The sequence below is a fragment of the Amphiura filiformis genome, chromosome 11 (assembly GCF_039555335.1).
Source record: "Amphiura filiformis chromosome 11, Afil_fr2py, whole genome shotgun sequence".
NCBI classification, from domain to species: Eukaryota; Metazoa; Echinodermata; class Ophiuroidea; order Amphilepidida; family Amphiuridae; genus Amphiura; species Amphiura filiformis.
In genome coordinates this window covers 7613420-7632378 of record NC_092638.1, presented here as the reverse complement: position 1 = coordinate 7632378, position 18959 = coordinate 7613420, and the positions used below count along the sequence as shown (strand labels likewise).

The 18959-nt window shown below is 37.9% G+C and overlaps 1 protein-coding gene across 1 annotated transcript; it reads left to right on the top strand.

The window, feature by feature from the left end:
* The first annotated feature begins 3 nt into the window (after positions 1-3).
* On the top strand, positions 4-18599 carry LOC140164299 (uncharacterized). The gene is made up of 7 exons (XM_072187571.1): positions 4-84; positions 3821-3987; positions 6593-6772; positions 10259-10370; positions 12352-12446; positions 13796-13846; positions 14554-18599. Exons 2-7 carry the CDS (start codon positions 3883-3885, stop codon positions 14677-14679), a joined length of 669 nt encoding a protein of 222 aa, XP_072043672.1. The 5' UTR covers positions 4-84; positions 3821-3882; the 3' UTR covers positions 14680-18599.
* The last annotated feature ends 360 nt before the right edge of the window (positions 18600-18959 follow it).

Genomic DNA, 18959 nt, shown 5'->3' with positions numbered 1-18959 from the left:
CGGGTCAATCGAAGTTCAAAAAATATCCCGGGGAAAAATGGACGAACAGCTTAGAACCGCCAAATTAAGATAAATTTTCTTGTTGTAAGTATTCCGATTTCCCGCGTGTCGTATTTTTTTCAAGTAAATCCTATAAAAATATAGCTATTGTAGATGCATGTATTGTATAAAAGAAACCCATATTTTACATGATATGGGTACATATAATTAGTACCATGGCATGGTCTGTCACTGATGGTATCATGGTACATGATATATACATGACTAGTCCGAATAATCAGACCCTGAACAAAATATTAATTTCTGACATGATACTGTACTGGGTCTGAACTGTATTCATATGAAATCTTGATGGCAAATTGGACAATAGAAGCACATGGTTCTACGTGACAGCTTTTTAATCCCTATTCATGTTACGTGAATCACGGCATTCACGCTATTGTGGACCATCCTTCTGATATTGAGTGTTTGGACAAGCGGAACGGTCTTGCGTCTACCTCTCTGTTTGTTAACAAACCAGGAGGTCGAAATCGTCCTCCTCGCCGAATACGAAAGTCAGCGTAATAGTACGGCACTAATACATGACATGATGTCATGCATGCACATGTGCATGGATGGATGGATGTATGATCATGATGATGTATTCATCATGTTCATGGGAATTATGAAGTGTGTTAATGAATAATGTTATTGTAAGCTTATTAAATATATTATAAGTTACAATGTGTACTGCATGACTGCACATACTGCTTTTGAATTGTAATTCATCACTGAAAGTAAATAATGATAATCGAGAAAGGTAGTTTAATTGACAAAATAATACTACATGTAGATTAAGTTTGTAGGAAATGATTGCCATTGCTCATACATTCATGTGGCAAGCGAGGTCGCTCTGAAGTTAAGATTCATGGATTTCTTCAACTTGCAAAAGCGACATCGTTTTTGTATCAGCTCAGCGATTTGAATCAATTGACCCGGGAAGGCCGGGATTCACACCTCTGTAATTAGGCAGAATTATTTCTCTGTTTCCATAGACTCATTCAACATCAGTCCCAGAACAACGCCAAATATGGATTAAAAGACCTTTGACCTTTAATGTACAACGCATGTTATGATCTACACCACATTTCGCCATAATACATTCTAGAAACGCTTGCTGTTAGAATAAGAAAAATTTTAATTGCAATTATTGCACAGGTCACGGCGACCCTGTGACCTTTCCGGAAAAAGCCGAGTGGCAGGTTTTTCAAATAAATATTTTCTGTGTAAAACTGTACCATCAGATAGGTAATGGAATATATGAATATTAACTGTACATCTATCACAACAATTTTTGATAACAACTTGCGTCACAATTGATCTAGTATAGAAGGTAGAGAATTTATTTCAATCTTATATACGCCATTTTTTTTTTGGAATTAAGTGAAAAATAATTTTGTAAAAACTGTATTTTTTTAATGTAATTTTCACATTAGACCCGACAAAAGATTACCGTTTTGTTGTTATGATAATCTAATCTTTTGATTTCGTAAAGAAAATAAGGGGTCTAATGTGGATTTAGGATGCAAACTGGAACAATCCAATGCCTTGTCAAAAGCATTTGCTTCAAAATGGAGTTCGGATGCACTTCGTAATACAACTTCCGCCACTACGGAAAGCACATGCACAGCAGAGCACGTGGCCGATATCAAAATCGATTTTATGTATTGTGTATGTAGACCTATTCATAGGACCCTCGTATTAATTATCTCTTATGCGCTTGAGAATTCAACAATATAAATAATGGTAGCTTTATTATAAATACACATTAATGTTTTAAGCAGATAAAATTCCAAAATATGATGTAGTAATGAAGTTGCGATTTATTAATATTATATGTTTTAAATTTTCACGATGACACTATCAAGTCCTTCGTGGTCGAAAGCGGTCTAAGGCGCTGGTCGATAGCCAAGGGCGCTGGGCCGTGAGTTCGAACCCTGCCTCTGCCAAACTTTAAAAGAAGTGAAATTAAAATTTACTTTTTAAAAATTTCATATTTGGGAAATGTGACTGGGAGAATTTATGTATGGCGTGGAGTGGTGTGGTTATGATCTAATGGGAAACTGTGCACATCAACAAACACCATTTCTATCAAAAAGGCAACGGCCGATATAATTTGAAACCACATAAATTACTAGAGTTGGTTCTTCTCTTGGATTTGGACCAAGCTTTAGAATATCGACTGTTGCGTTTTGAAATAAAACAAACCAGAAATTTATCACCCATAGTAAAAGGTATGGCACATGTACCGAATACATGTACATACATTGGCTGACCTTGTGGATTTCCTGGCCCAGCCATGCTAACCACATAAGGAGATTATACGATTAACCTAGTGCAGCTAAATTGTCATAGCAGGGTATTATTATGTAATACTCCTGATCCATATTTGGCGTTCTCTTCAACTATATAGGGACTGTCCCAGGGGGGTCACTCCCATTGTGCCCTGTACACCATCCGCGATAATCAACTTTTGAAAAGCACCCTAAACACGGATTTACTCCTTGGCTAAAACAATACCCTAAACAGGGATTTTATTCCTTGCATCAAATTTCATACCCTAAATTTCATTTCAGCGTATTAGCAATTGCAATTTTGCTACCCTTTTTCCAATATTTCATGTTTTTGACACCCTAAACGCTAAGCGTTCAGCATCGTGCTTACCCACGAAAAACTACCCTTTTACGCGTTTTCATTATCGCGGATGGTGTACAGGCCACAATGGGAGTGACCCCGGGGCTGTGCAATAATTATGAGCCCCTCCCCCCGGGGGTAAAACGGCCCGCCAAAAATCACTTGCCCCCCCTCTCGGCCTGCCAAAATTCGCTTGCTCCCCCTCTCGGCCTGCCAAAAAAATCTTTGCCCCCCCTTACACATGCCAAATTTTTTGGATCCCAATTTGCAAACCTTAAATGGTCTACAATGTAGATATATGTTGCGAGCGCAGCGAGCAGGAAAATTTGCATATTAAAGCGTTTCCGTACTGTATTCCTAAGCCTTTTTAGAGTAGGGGTAGGTTAAACAGCCTTTTAAAAAGGGTGATGTTTCAAATTTCTCTTGATGCAGCATGATCTCCTGAGCAATTGGTGAATGCGCATTTCATCTTGCTGCTCCAGCTGTTTGGAACTCGCTTCCAAACAACCTTTAATTGTAATATCCCCAAACTTTCGCAATTGAAACGCCAGCTTAAAACACATTTCTTTTGCCAAGCTTTTCCTGATTCACAGAACTAATTGCTTTGTTTGTTCAGTGGCGTACCGTGGCCGCTCCTACCCCGGGGGCTGAAGAAAGTTAAATTTTGCCGCCCCTTCATCAACAGCCCAAAAAGGTTGACCCAATTTTTTTTTTTTTCGGTGGTTTGAAAAAGTGAAGAGAGAAAAAAAAAAATGGATTATAGGCACCAGCGCCCTAAAAGCAACACATTTTGATGTATAATATCATTTTTTATACCTTTTCTTTCAAAAATTTTCTGCCCTTTTTTCTTTAGTAATTCTTTTTGGCGCCTCTTCTTCTTCCGCCGCCCCTTCGTTTTTTTGCCGCCCCCTGCTTTTACCTGGGGGGCTCGCACCCCAAAGCTACCCCCAAAATATGCACATGTTGTTTGTTTGTCATTTGCGCACTTTGAGTTCCTTGGAAGATTTTGCGCCTTATAAGAACCATTCATCATCATCATTGTCATCATTATTATTATTAAGATTACACATTTTCAAAGAGAATATTGTACATGTACTACCGGTACCCCATGTTAACCATTATTTTAAATCACTTTCCCTCTCTTCAGGACATAATACAATGTAACTATGCTCTTGTTCCTCCAACCATGATGTATTATGTGCACACATAATGGAAGACTTAAGCCACAAATTGATGAGGAGCATTGGACTAAATGAAAGCTCTACGCTGAAGTCAGAAGAAGATGCAATGCATAAAATACCTTTGATGCAACAAGTGAGTATGGAAGTATGAGGGTATAAGTCCAATCGCCATTGTAACTTCCGGTTATTTTGGGACACTTTGACCTCTGACATTTCGGGGAAATTGCTGTAATTATTATTAATTAATTTATTATTGTCATAATGCTATCATTAAAAATATTTAAATAATTAATGTATTCAATAATAATGTTTTTGGGTGTGTTTTCATCCTTGTAAAACATTTTAGATTATATTTTGTACTCACAAAAAACAATTTTTGTCTCGCCTGATAAGGCAGGAGACTATATAATCACTTTTCCGTGTGTAGGGGCGTGTGTGTGTATGTGACAAATTTGGTTAAAGTTTTGGTTAAAGTTTGCCTTCCGCCTATTTTCTCGGAGACTAGGAGTCGCACGTTCCTCAAACTTGGTGGGTGGGTGCATCTTGACCCGAGACAGAACCGGTTTGTATTGGTTAGTGGGTCAAGGTCACTGAGGTCATGTAGGGGTCATCTGAGGTCAAATGAGTAAAACTGTCGATAGGCATGAAACTTGGTTGGTACAGTCAACATTTAAAGCCAAATGTTTGGAAGGTCATTTCAAGGTCACCAGGGGTCATCTGAGGTCAAATTAGTAAAACTGTTGTATGGGCATGAAACTTGGTGGGTACAGTCAACATTTAAAGCCAAATTTTTGGAAGGTCATTTCAAGGTCACCAGGGGTCATCTGAGGTCAAATTAGTAAAACTGTTGTACGGGCATGAAACTTGGTGGGTACAGTCAACATTTAATGCCAAATTTTTGGAAGGTCATTTTGAGGTCACCAGGGGTCATCTGAGGTCAAATTAGTAAAAACTGTTGTACGGGCATGAAACTTGGTGGGTACAGTCGACATTTCAAGCCAAATTTTTGGAAGGTCATTTCAAGGTCATCAGGGGTCATCTGAGGTCAAATTTAGTAAAAACTGTTGTACGGGCATGAAACTTGGTGGGTACAGTCAACATTTAAAGCCAAATTTTGGAAGGTCATTTCAAGGTCACCAGGGGTCATCTGAGGTCAAATTTAGTACAAACTGTTGTACCGGCATGAAACTTGGTGGGTACAGTCACCATCAGCCAGATAATCGTGCCCAGCCGATAACCGCCAAATTCATTTACCTCTACCAAAAGTAATCGCAAAAGCAGGTGGTCGCGAAAGCAGGCGAGACTCGTGGTTCGAGAACCGCCTTGTTCTGAATTTTCCCAATAGGTCAGAAGGCAAAGTGTCCCAAAACTGCAAAAACTGTCCCACAATGCATTGCAAACTTCCAATGCCGATTGGGCTTATTGACTCGGGGAATTCTTGGGTAAATGAACCATGAGATTACAACGTCTTTTGGATGATTGTTAAACCGACGGTCATTCGTACAGAGCCATACTAGTCTGTGCTACAGACAAGGGCTTATTAGGCAGCCAGCAGTGCAGGGAGTGTTTTACACACCTAAATTGTAAATACACACCCAGTTTTTGCCCACATGGCCTATACTTTGTACACAAATCTTAAATTTACACACCCAGTTTTTTTAACTTACACACCCAAACCTTCAAATCCTGCCTAAGACCCTGGCTATACAGACCATGTAACTATGTTATCTAGGGAGAAAAAATACTGGGTACCACACTCTAACAGAAACCAAAGGGAGCTATATCTTTAGAGAGCTTTCGATTTCTAAACGTACGTATCATACGCCCATGCATCTATTCAAATTCACTCTCATGTGACAGGATTTTGATAGATTCACGGGCGTACGATAGTATGATACGTACGTTTGGAAATCGTAAGCTCGCAGTCATTACGAATGTTTGTTGACCCGCTTCCACAAAACCAGACATAAGTCACTAATTTTGAAAATTGAGTTTTTGATGTCATCATTTAGTATAGGTCTTCAGCTTTCATTTGATACCAGAATTATGTTTCTGGGACATGTGGTCCTCATTCTACGGTCTTTCAACGGGAAGGGGGAAGCAACACATAAAGAAAAGGCAAATTCAAAAAAAATGGCTTTAAAATTGTAAAATGACACTTTAAGGACTTGGTTTGACTCAGAAAATGCTAGCTAGACTTGGGTGCTTTAGACGTAAAAGAATATTTTGTTTTCAATGGTACAATGTAGGTTAAAGTAAACATATCAAGGAATCAAAAAATAATAAAAACTGAAATATGCAAGGTTTTCACCCCTTTCCCAACTTTGACTCGCCGTATATCGAAATGACTGTCACTGAGTGCGACTTATGGCAGGTTTCGTCAGAGCGGGTAACAAATATGATATATTTCCACCAGATATTCAACATTATTGTTGGGGTTTTTAATAATTGTCTTAAAATAATTGATTATTCATCAAAAAGCATTTGTTAGAAGATAAAAATGAATTAGAACGAATACTTGTTGCATCTAATATTGATGTCAAGAGAGTTGAAGCGGCCCATATATTAATTTTATGCCAAAAGCTAAATTTTAAATTTAATGAATTTTTGTGATGTTCTTCTTTTAGAAAGAAACAACTAAATGAAGCTTAGGACTATAGATACATGTACTATTATGGTGGAAACATATTAATTTTATGGGATTTTTTAAAAAATCTGTTTCAATTTTTTTTCTACAGTTTCCTCAATTTAAGAAACCATGGACACCTGTTGGACAGAAAAGCTGCCTTGTAACAAAGCTTATGAGGCAGCACAAATCATCATCAAATAGCCAATTATCACCATTAGTTCAGAGAATGATCAACAGCTATAGTAATAATAACAATGACAGGAAATCGTCTAATGCAAAGAATAAAGTGGTGAGTATCATATTTTGCATACCGTATATCCTTGAAGAGTCGCCCCCCGTCCTTCAATTAAACTCCCCCACCATTTTTTTTTCAACCAAGATGTTTCAAAAATGCTGATATTTCCATGCTATCTTTTGTAGTAAGCTTTACCAAGGTGCACAAGGTAGTTGGCGAAAGTCTTATCGAAAACCGGGAAGTGAACCAGAAGTCATCATTCCTAAATTCACAGTTCGTCATTTCAGCGTGAGTTTTAAGCTGAATTTATACCCATACCAAACAATTTTGAACGATCAACCCATTTGATTTTTTTGGCACATCGAACAGGCTCATCCAAACTTGTGCTAACCTAGCGGAAAAAAATCGAGTCAACAATTCAGTGAAATTGATACACACATTGTTAAAAAAAAGTCTTCCAAAATAAAATAAAATTACCCTTTGGGCAATGCGTTATACCCCTTTACAAAAACATTAAATAATTCAGCAAACTGCTTAAAGAAATCCCTGGTTGGCATCACTGCCATTATATATAAATCAGGAGGTTGTTACACAGCCGTGCCGCGGCTGTGTCTTGTATCGTACGAAAACTTTCTGTCGACCTTTACATTTGCTCTAGCACTCACATGCTTGCACCGATTTTGACCCAACTTGGTCACAACTATCATTGACCATGCCCCTACCTGTCACATGAAATTTGTGGGGTCAAAGGTCGCGTAGGGGTCACAGGGGTCAAAAACATGATTTCAATTCAAAATGCTACTTCTCCCACAAATTTCGCAGGACAGTAACGCCACTTGCACACATGCATTGTTATTACCCAGTGTCTATAAATCATACACAGATTTGAGGTCAAAGGTCATAGGGGACACTTCCGGTATAAAACCTAATTCCTTCAAAAAAATTTATAAGCCAAGAAAAACATAGGAGAGTGATGGTATGTTCACACATGAATTGTGTTTACCCAATGTATATGTGGTATTTTTTTATTTGGGGTCAAAGGTTTATTAAGGGGTCACTTCCGGTATAAAACGAAATACCTTCAAAAAATTTTATCAGCCAAGAAAAACATAGCACACTGATGGTATATTCACACATGACTTGATGTTACCTAGTGTACACATGGTATTTTTTTCGGGTGGGTCAAAGGTCATTAAGGGGTCACTTTCGATGTCTGACCGAATACCTTCAAAATACTTCTTCAAAGGTTCTTTCGATAGTATCGATCAATACCTATAATGTATATTGGCCTTTCGTTTTGTTGCTAGCTTTTATCATTAAAGCGCTTGTTTATGTTGCATCAAGTAAATAATTCTTAGATCCGTATGAATTGTAAAAAGTTTAGGTCAATGTCTTCTTTTTAAAAGAACTATTTTACGGGTTACACAATTTGGACTCGGAAGGTTACAGTGATTAACTCTTTCACCGGGACTCCTTATCACCGCCTCTTCACTGTGCTCTTCACAGCTAAAACTTATAAATCATGCATGTGAATGTTGATTCACTTTCCCACGCCTGAATGACATGACATCATATCTTTTAAATACCATTGGATAAACCCTTACACTACACACACGTTCCACAAAGAACAACCGCTAGCAGTTATGTTTACAATGATTTCAATTGTGCGGATTTTCGGCGACACACAAGGCATTTTATGTACCATGTTTATAGTTTTGTGTGATGAAAGGCATGTCATTTATAGGATATAATACGTGCCCTCGGGGATGTGTACTTGAATCCCTCAAGATGATTTTGCGACACAGTTTAAACCTAATGGGTAATTGGGAAGGGGGTGATCAGATTGTTTAAACTCATCTTTCCATTTTTTACGTTAAATGTCTTCATGCCAATATTCAAAGAGGGTCATCCTGAATTGTTTACCATGTAAAAGGTCATTTTGAGGCGATTTACACCGTGCATAGTGCAGTTTTGTTCACGGCAAATTCACTGTGACCTTTTCAGCCATAAACACGCTTAGTGAAGATTAAACCGAAATATGCAGTACAATCTAATGAACAGGGAACATATTGTAGGGTCAGATCAAAGGTCATGCAGAGGTCAAATTTTAGAAATGCATTATCTGGACATCTGTAAGGGTTGCAGGACTCAAATTTGGTGACAACAAGCCTCATGACAAGGGGAACATTTTGGAACATTTTGAAAGGGTCAGATACCACATTGGATCTGACATCATTCGTTCCTCTAACACAGTAAGAAACCTGGGTGTTATTTTTGACTCTACCATGAACATGTCATCTCATATCACATCATTATGTCGCTGTATAAATTTCTCTCTTTGGAACATATCTCAGTATAAGAAGATTCATCAACAGGGACACAACCAGCCATGCCATGCGAGCCCTTGTTCTGTCCAGATTAGACTATGCCAACTCACTCTTAATTGGATGCAACTCTAGCAACATCACCCGCCTTCAGAGATTGCAGAACAGGGCTGCTCGCATAATCTTCCAAGTTGCTCGCCGCCATTCTACAACTCCTCTTCTCGCTAGTCTTCATTGGCTCCCAGTTAAAGATAGAATCGCCTTCAAGACACTTTTGTACATTTTCAAGTCACTTAATGATCAGGCTCCTTCATACCTCACAGACTGCATTACCATATATGAATCAGGTAGACCAGGTCTACGATCTGCTGCAGACACCACACGTCTTGCCATCCCTCGGAATCACCGGGTGGTTGGTGGTGGGGCTTTCAGCATTGCTGGTCCCAAACTTTGGAACAACTTGCCATCATCCATACGGTCATGTCCCACTGTCAGCAGTTTCAAGAGCCATCTTAAGACTCATTTGTTCACCTCATAAGATTTTTTGTTGTTGTTTTCCTCTTTTCTTTTTGTGTAAAGTGCTATGTTCATATTCCTTGAATTTGTAATAGCGCTATATAAGTGCTGGTATTATTATTATTATTATTATTATTATACCTCCAAAACACCAACACGCCCCATCTAGGTTTGTGGTCTATGACCACCATTTGCCACTATTTTCAACTCAAAATGCTACTTCTCCCAAAATTTCGCAGGACAGTAAACGAAACGCCACTTGCACACATGCATTGTTATTACCCCCAGTGTCTATAAATCATACACAGATTTGAGGTCAAAGGTCATTAATTAAGGGGTCACTTCCGGTATAAAACCACATACCTTCACAAAAATTTATTAACTAAGAAAAACATAGCACAGTGATGGTATATTCACACATGAATTGATGTTACCCAGTTTACACATGGTATGTTTTTATTTTGAGTCAAAGGTCATTAAGGGGCCACTTCCGGTCCAAGACAAAAAACATTCAAAATGTCCCTTCTGTCACAAATAACATGGCAGAGTGATACTATGAGCACACATGCATTGACATAAGCTAATGCCTATGGGGGTTTTCGTAGATTTTGGGGTCAAAGGTCATTAAGGGGTCACAACACGGCTGTGTTCGTGGTCTTAGACCACAGCTAAGTCTAGTTGTTTTTATGTTTACTTACAGACTTGGTGTGCATCAAGCAATAAACGATGTAGCTCTGAAATGGAAAGCCAAAATCCTAGGATACCAAAGAATGTGAGCATCCATGCCAGGGGGCGATGGGTCATCAAATTAGGTAAGTGGGGAGGGTAAAAAAGGACTTGCATAACCAGAGATTTTCTGTCATGATCAACAAGCAGAAATAAGTAATTTTAATCGTAATGGTCCATGCAAAGAGGTAGGTTTTGTTGACTTCTTAGGGCTCATATGATACATGTACCTATTTTATACCAGTGTGCAGCCTTCCTCAGCCAAGCTTCAGCTTACTGCAGCCACATGCTTAAGCTCCCATTGAATGAGGATTCCTCAGCCAAGCTAGGGAAAGCTGCACACTGGTATTTAGGTATGGGCCCTTAGTGCTTACAATATATCAAATTTTCAGTTGGCCTATGAAGCTCATGATTCATAAACATTGTTGACAAACTATTCTGTCGGTCCGTGTCACGTCACTTCCGGTTGATGATGTTCGAGTGAAAACAAGTCCCTAATTCGATTTTTGTTGATGATTTCTGTCATTGGTGTTATGTAAATTTCGATCGCAAATAGTCAGTGGAATCAAACAACCGTTTCTAAGTCTTCAGAGTGAAAGAAACTTACTTGATTTACCGTTTATATACTGACAAACTTAAAATTAAATTCCATGGTCGAGTGTCGTGTTTTCCGAAATTGAATGCCACTCCAGCAACATCGCTATGTAGCCTCCTTCACAGCCGGTTTCTGTTCACAACAAACCGTGAGCCACATGCAGTTTGGGCCCGAGACTATAGATAGCCCGGATGTCCGACCGACAGAATATGGGTATACCAATTTGGATGTGATCAGAGCAAAGTCAGACATTTTTAAATTTTGTTATTACCAATTATTGACTTGCTCAGTACCTACATTTTAAGATTACTGATTGATGTTAAAATATTTTTTTATGTTAAATCATTTTAGTTCCAAAGTTATGAAATGTTTATACATTAATTTTGTTGTCTTTTATTGTTTTGCCAACTTTGGTTTGATTGGATCAGATTCAGGTCATGATTGTCACATTTAGAAATCGTCAGAAAAGTGTGTAAATAGTGCCTCAGTGGAGGCAAATGGATACTGAGGGTCGTTTTATCTTTTCAGTTTCCGTAAGTCTATTGTTCAGATATGAAAACGCAAGGGATTAAGTAAGTTTACTGTAATCTGACTTCATTGTCAACTTTGAAGTACCAATCAGCTTATTTCAATAGAGCTGGATGCCTATGTCAATAAAGGCGGGAGAGACAAGATTATGGAACACCGGTGTTAGCACCGGTGTTTTTAATGGTCTAGTGCCCTCTGGTCTTTGACATTGTTAAATTGATCCACATTTATGACAAAATGCCAATCCGAATGAAAAAGTCCACTTTTTTCTGTAAAAACAATGAAAATAAGCCCTTAAATCACAAAAGGTCCGCTTATGAGCCTGTTGCACCTCAATGCACCTGTGCAGGGCCACAGTGTCGCCCTTCCCTCGTATCAATGTCTAGCTCCCTATTTTACTTCCTCCTACTAGATTAGCACCAACCCTCTCATCACAAGGTTTCATGTCAGAAATTAACATAACTTACCAAAACGAAAACTGAAATTATTTGTAACTAACAAAAGGCTTGAATAAAAAATTGGTCACACCTGGGAGGCTACCACTTCAAAATAACAATGACTTAACCAAAACGGATACGAAACAGAAACTGAAAAGATAAAAACGACGGTGATAGTCTCACAGCATCCAGTATCTTCCAATGGGCTATTCCGATTGAAATCCATACACCCCCTATGGAAGACATGATATGTCCTTAGACACAGGGAGTGTGAATTTCAAATGGGGTTACTGAATGGGTGACTCCATTTGATTACACCCCTGTGTGGGAGATTAAGGTTAAATGTTATTTAGCCCAAACTACATTTACCTTAGGCGAGGTGATGTTTCTAAATATAATTTCATTACATGAATTGTAGATAAATGCATGAATAATCACTTCAGTGAAACAATCTTGTAAACAAATCTCAGCTTCAATTTGACCTGAACTTGCTTTCTTTATCACCAGATGACACGTCAACAAAACCTCTAGATCAGATGTGGGTGAAATTATGTCGTCTTTCAAAGAAAGGAGGTCTTCCTCAATGCAACTGTAAATTAAAGGTAAACAGTAAGAGCTTTTCTTTGTGGTTCTTTCTCCCCTTTGCAATCAGATTTTAGCTAAAATCTCAATCTCATGGTTCATTTATTCAAATCTAGATGTCAAATGGAGAGTGAATTCTGTATATTCATAACCTCATTAATAAACGCGATGCGTGCGATCCAATCATATTTTATTATTTGTGAAAACGCAAACGCAAATCGAGGTCATTAATATCTCACAATTGACCGCAAAATTGTTCCAATGTCGCACACAATTGACTTCTCGTGCGCGCCAGACAATCGTCCAACGAACTGCTTGCTGCGCTGTCTGTCAGATTTGGATTGCGCGCTACCATATTTGCACAGATTTTGATACGCACTTTTGTTATTGGTCGTTTTGTTTTAGCCTGATCGATTTTGGGAAAGGGAAGATGTAAAAATTGTTTATTTTTACAAACTTTTGAGGAAAATTTTGTGTTATTTTGTAAAGTTAGAAGATCAAAGTGACGGTTATGAATGAGGTTAATAACTTTGCATCGGTTATATGTCGGGCATTGTGAAAAATCTAAACATTTTGCTTTGGACCTCGGAATATCCCTCGGTTCCAAAGGCAAAATGTTTAGATTTTTCACAATGCCCTCCAAATAACCGATGTGCAGTTATTAACCTCTAAATAGATGTTACCAATTCACCTTTTCGATAAATCTGTGGGTAGACCTGTGATGTCGTCACGCCAATGCACACATCATTACATGCGTACTTCATGGCCTTCAAATGCGCAGTAACGATGTTCACTAAGCGATGTGCACATATACGTGGCCTCAAATGATGACGTATCAGGTCTACCTGCAAAAGGCTGATAGGATTCCAAAAACTGGGAATTTTGCCAATTTCTTATTTTGATTTGGGGCAAAGTCCAGTAGGGAATTTGTGCCACATATACCCTACCACTTGCCATGCCAGTCCAATACCCCCCCCCCCAGCAAGGCAGGCACCACCTGGGATTGCTGTATCCACATTTAAAAGTTGTATTATTATCTACATGTATCTCAATCATTGCAAGTATATAATGTATATTTTGCCGTGATGAGGCCGAGGAAGAATGATTTCATCCTTGACCAGGGCCGGAATCATTTTACATTTAACTATATATTTGCAGCATTTGATACTAAATGTTTTAAAACCTTTTTATGCTATAACCCAAGATTTGAATGTGTTATTAAAACATTTGTAATTTTTTTGGCAAAACTTCTTTAAAAATGTTTTAAAATATCCTTGTGTTTGCTGGGAGCTTGACAATAAAATTGATGGCTAAAAAATAATTAAAAAATATTAGTACTCATACTTTCCTTTCTTCCATCTCTCATTAGGAAATTGAAGGTGCAATTTGGGTATACTGCTATATGTCACAAGCAAGACAGGTAAGTAAATTGATTGATGGGTTTTTCTGTCAGGGTTACTGTATGTAATTAAATCAAACATTTCTTCTTTTGAAACACTGTATGGGACATTTCAAGAGCTAAGGTCTGCTCTTTTCATCAGCCAGATGATGGAATACTACAGTCCTGATCAAGAAAACTGTATGTAAAGTTTTAAATCTAATTTGTTTTTCAAAATGCAGTGATTTATAGTGTGCTAGGCATAGGCATAAACCCATAAGGCCCACCACACTTGCAGCTAAGGTGCACACACCCAACCAATACCAACCACAAAATGAAAACGATGTGGTGGATCACCACAAGAGCATATTACTGTTATTTTTGACACATTTTTGCTTTAATATCCAAACCATTAGCAATGATGAACTCAAAGCTTCTACATTTAGGTGATGGACATGAATGTAATGTAGAAAACATGTGACAAAATCAAACCACACACCTTTACCCCTCTCCATGCAGGTGTCGACTGCAGATGACTAGTTTTCTTTGAAAATTCAAAAATTTCAGAATTGTAAATTTTCATGACTGTATTTGGAATCAGCATGAAAAATGCTTTAAAATGAGTACAAACAAGCCTAGTATTGATTCAGTGAATCTTGAAATAGCTCAAAATTTTGAAACTTTTTATGTTGAAGCCTATATGCCCAGCACACAGAGTATTAATTTGTTTAACTTCTTTTTTTGTGTAGATTTTCACAGTGCTGAAAGCTGAAGTGCTTCTGCAGGGAGCCAAGTTCTATGTACAAGGAAGGTGCCTTCTACAAGCAGATGCAATGGGGATTATAGAAACTGATAATGCTGTATCAGACAGGTGATTGATGACCCAAGAAACCCTGTGTATCCTAGCATCAACAATTATGTGAGATTTTGGCCCACAGCCATACTCTTGGACCAACAATTATGTGAGATTTTGGCCTACGCCATGCTCTTGGACCACGCTGGCGCTATTCATTATTATAAGTCAGCCTTTATTTTCTTTCTTGTATTGAAAAGTATAAGGGGTAAAATTCCATTGTGATGCCTTGAACTGCTAGGGTGGAGTGGTATAGGTACAAATAACCAGTGATAGTGATTGTACATGACAAGATATAGATACATAGTGCCTTGGTTAATGGTTTGAGGCTCAGCACAGTGGAATTTTCTGTCTTTATATATGTGACACGATCTGCTCTATGGGGTATGAAGGAGGCATTTTGAAAATTGAATTACTATGATTATTACCTTATACAAAACATTAGGCTATCATATACTGAAAACTCCAAAGGTCTAGCATACTTTGTTCTAAAGTTTTGTAATGTCTATTTTCTTCTGTATTTTATTGTTTTTGGCTTTATCTCAATTTCAAATTTGTTTTCTTTGCCTCCCATCACAGCAGCTGAAGGGAGTATCCCATCATGCATTGCAGTCTATCTGCTTGCTCCACAGCAAATACATACAAAACATAAGTAAGACCCGCTTATTATTGAGCTATGGATAGTTTCACAATACTTTAGAGAGCATATTTTTTCAAACAAAAGCTCCTCTGATATAAGTGAGTAATTGAAAGTTGAAGTTAGAGATTTTGTGTACACTTTCTATGGCATGTGCGGTTCTACTATGGTATCACAGAGCATGATGGGATACACCTATCAGCTGCTGTGGCCTCCCATGGACTAGATTGTGTCACATATATTTTGTAAGATAGATAAGGTTCAGATATATTGAAGTATCAATTTCATTATAGCTGCTCTGTCTGTGAGATATGTCATCTAGTTATGGTCCTGGAGCATAGTTGTTGGTCAATATCTCATTTGTGCCAGTATCAACCAAGTGCTGGCCACAGTTATGATATTGACAGCATCCACAATACACTGCTATATGAGACTGACTTTTTCACCATTCTCTTGGTCTGGGTTGTTCCATCCATTGCACTTACCCATTTCTGATGTCTGTCAATGGAACACCCTCGCGAAATCCCTATTGGTTTTTACAAGGCCTTTCAGTTCCACGCAGCCCTCGAATTAACCCACGGCACCGACGGCATATTGCCGTGGGTGCCCACCTGCCTTGCCTTTTCAGTGAAAATCCAAGGCAATTATCAGCTTGCCCTAAAAAAGTTGCCGTGCCCCTTAGATCCTTAATTCGAGGGCTGAGTTCCTGTCAATTTTCTCCACATAGAAAATGCCGATTTGCTTTTCCTTTTGTAATTATTTGGAGCTTATATTCCCCCGATAAGAAATCGGACTTCACCAAGAGGTATTTATTACATGACATGTTTTGTGATTTCCTCCATTGAGTGCAACAGTAAGTGTCTCCTTTGTGTCGGATGGCACGTGATGGAACAGCTGAATCCCGGCAAAAACAACTAATGGGATGAGGCGATCTATCGCGAGTGACGTCATGTGAGCTGTCTCCAATTTGAATCTACCCAGACTGATGAGAGACTTGCTGGATTGATTCTAACTTTCTTCATGTATAGACCAAGCTGATCAAAAGACCAGTAATGAGTTATTTTACAAACAAAATATTGAGAAGTGATTTTGCTGTGGCTAAGGTTTTATTGTCATTGTAAGTTACTTTGTTTGCCTCTGTATTCAAATGGGCTGTTACATTTGAGAACCACACCCCCACTTTGGAAGATTTAAAATTCCAACCAAATTCAACATACCAGATTCTACTATTCTCATCCATCAGAAGTGATCAAGATTTTAGAATTCCAAATAAAATTTTAGGTCTAATTTGAGGCCAAATTGTGCAAAATTCAACTGGATTTGACCAATTTCAATAATTTTGATCTGGAATTTCACATAAAACTAGCCAAAATTGACAGCTGGACTGAACATAATGTGTGACTGGAATTGAGCTGGCAGTGAAATCTTCCACCTTGGGGTGTGTGAATTTAATGGACTAGCCCAATATGTCAAACGTAAATTATACTGTTTTTCATCTTGGCGGGTCAGTGATGTGAGTGCACATTTCATTGGACACAGCTTCAAATCACAAGCATTCACTCAAGGTGCTGGCATATGCACACGCACTGACGCACATTTAAAGACGCTACATAGATGTGCACATGAAAGGGCTGCCCCAATGCATTGACATCATTATCTCCCCAAGATGAAAAATAGTTAAGTATAACTTGCAATTGTAAGTGGATTTATCACAGTACATCACAATTTTTATCAACTTTTTAATAAGGGCCGATATAGTCCAAATTTTGTGTGTGTGTTTGCCTTGCAACAAACACTGGTTTATCTCAGCTGTGATTTTTGTTTTCCTCGTCTGATTTTCAGATTAGCTTTGCTGAGGGCGTTGTTCTACTTTTACAAGAGAAAATATAGCACAGTGTGGTGCGATTAAGCTAAATGAGTCTCTTGTCGCTAATATTGATTTTGAGATCGAGTCAGTAATTATTTTATTGATCAACACTAAAATGACTATCTCTGGAATCATAACTCCAATTGAGATGGAGTTTTCATCAAAATAAAGCTTCAAAAGTGGCAAATATAATGAAATTGAAAATTGAATTTTTATTTTGCTCAGCAAACGTCTCATTTTATCTGATCACATCATTTGTCTGTCACAGTAGGCTATTCTAGTTGAAATCCATACACCCCCTATGAAAGACATGACCTTAATCTCCCACACAGGGAGTGGGAATTTCAAATGGGGTTACCTAAATAGGTGACTCCATTTGAAACTCACACTCCCTTAATTTGTGGGAGATTAAGGTCATGTCTTCCACAGGGAGTGTATGGATTTCAAGTGGAATAACCAAATAGCAAAGTGCACACAGAATATTGAGCTATATACGCTGTTCCTAAGTAATTTATTTGTATATAAAGGTTAGGGTGGTATTTATTGAATGTCCAGAAATAGTTTTATCATTGTAAAATATTCTAATTGATAGTACTAGATATTTTTAATCTGTAATTGTTGTATATACATAAATTTGACATAGGTTAAGTGTACTGTTACATGCACCTCACAAGAAGAAAAGTCTATATTTGTCAAGTTTATATTTTAATGACACAAAGTTTTCCTTCAAATTTCCATCATTTAAATTGGAAAAACACAGCAGATAGGCTGACTCTCCCTTTACAGGCACTGCCTTTTGAGAGAAGTGAAAGCAATCACTCCTCTACAGCTCTTCTTAAGTACATTTTAGCATTTGCAAGAGCGATTTATTGCTCCTCTAGATGACTCGTTAAATTCTTTATGCTTTAATGGCCACAAGCGGAAACAGCTCTTCTAAAGCCCTTCTTGAAAGAGCATTTTACAGCTCTTTTCTAATTTTCAAAAGGCAGTCCCTGCCTTTATATCATACGATTTGAGAATTGTTTTTGTTTGTTCCCATGTGTAAGGACTCAAATACTCTTAAATTTTACCCAATAGCTGATGTCAGTAGGCCTGTGTAGGGAGTCCAGATTCTCCTTGTCTAGTTCTGTGATTGATTGTATTCTCCTCAGGATTTTTCCAAGCAGTTTTGTTTTATTTATTTGTTGTAATGAGCTATTCCATTTAAAATCCACACTACCCCTGTGGAAGATTTTGGAAGTATCTTCCACAGGGGGAGTATGTTTTTCAAATGTAATTGGTCAGAGTCAATCATTTTGAAACCCATACTCCCCTGTATTATGCCTTTACATATACTCTTCCACAAATGGAGTGGGTATTTCAAGTGGAAGGTACCAAAATTGTCTATTCTATTTAAAACTTATACTCCCTCTGTGGATAACTTTAGCTAAATCTTCCACAGGGGATTTCAAATGGAATAGTCTAATGTCAATGTCAATGTATTGTATTTCTGCAAGAACCATGTGACATGGGTAGGTCATCATGAAATGAATTTAATATAATGAATTTTTTGAAATAATTCTACAAATGTCTTGATTTATTGACATAATCCTAGTTAGAAGTGTACCTTTTGAGCAGTCAGGTCGGGCCTTATTATATATACTTGATCAGTGCAACAATCACCACTTATACCTCAAAATAGAATTGTCAGCTATAAAGAGAAATTAATAAATCTGTCTGATATTTAGTTTTGATAGCACTTGACATAAATTCTGCACAGTTCATTGGTTGACTGCAATTCAAAATAAAGTGTTTAATA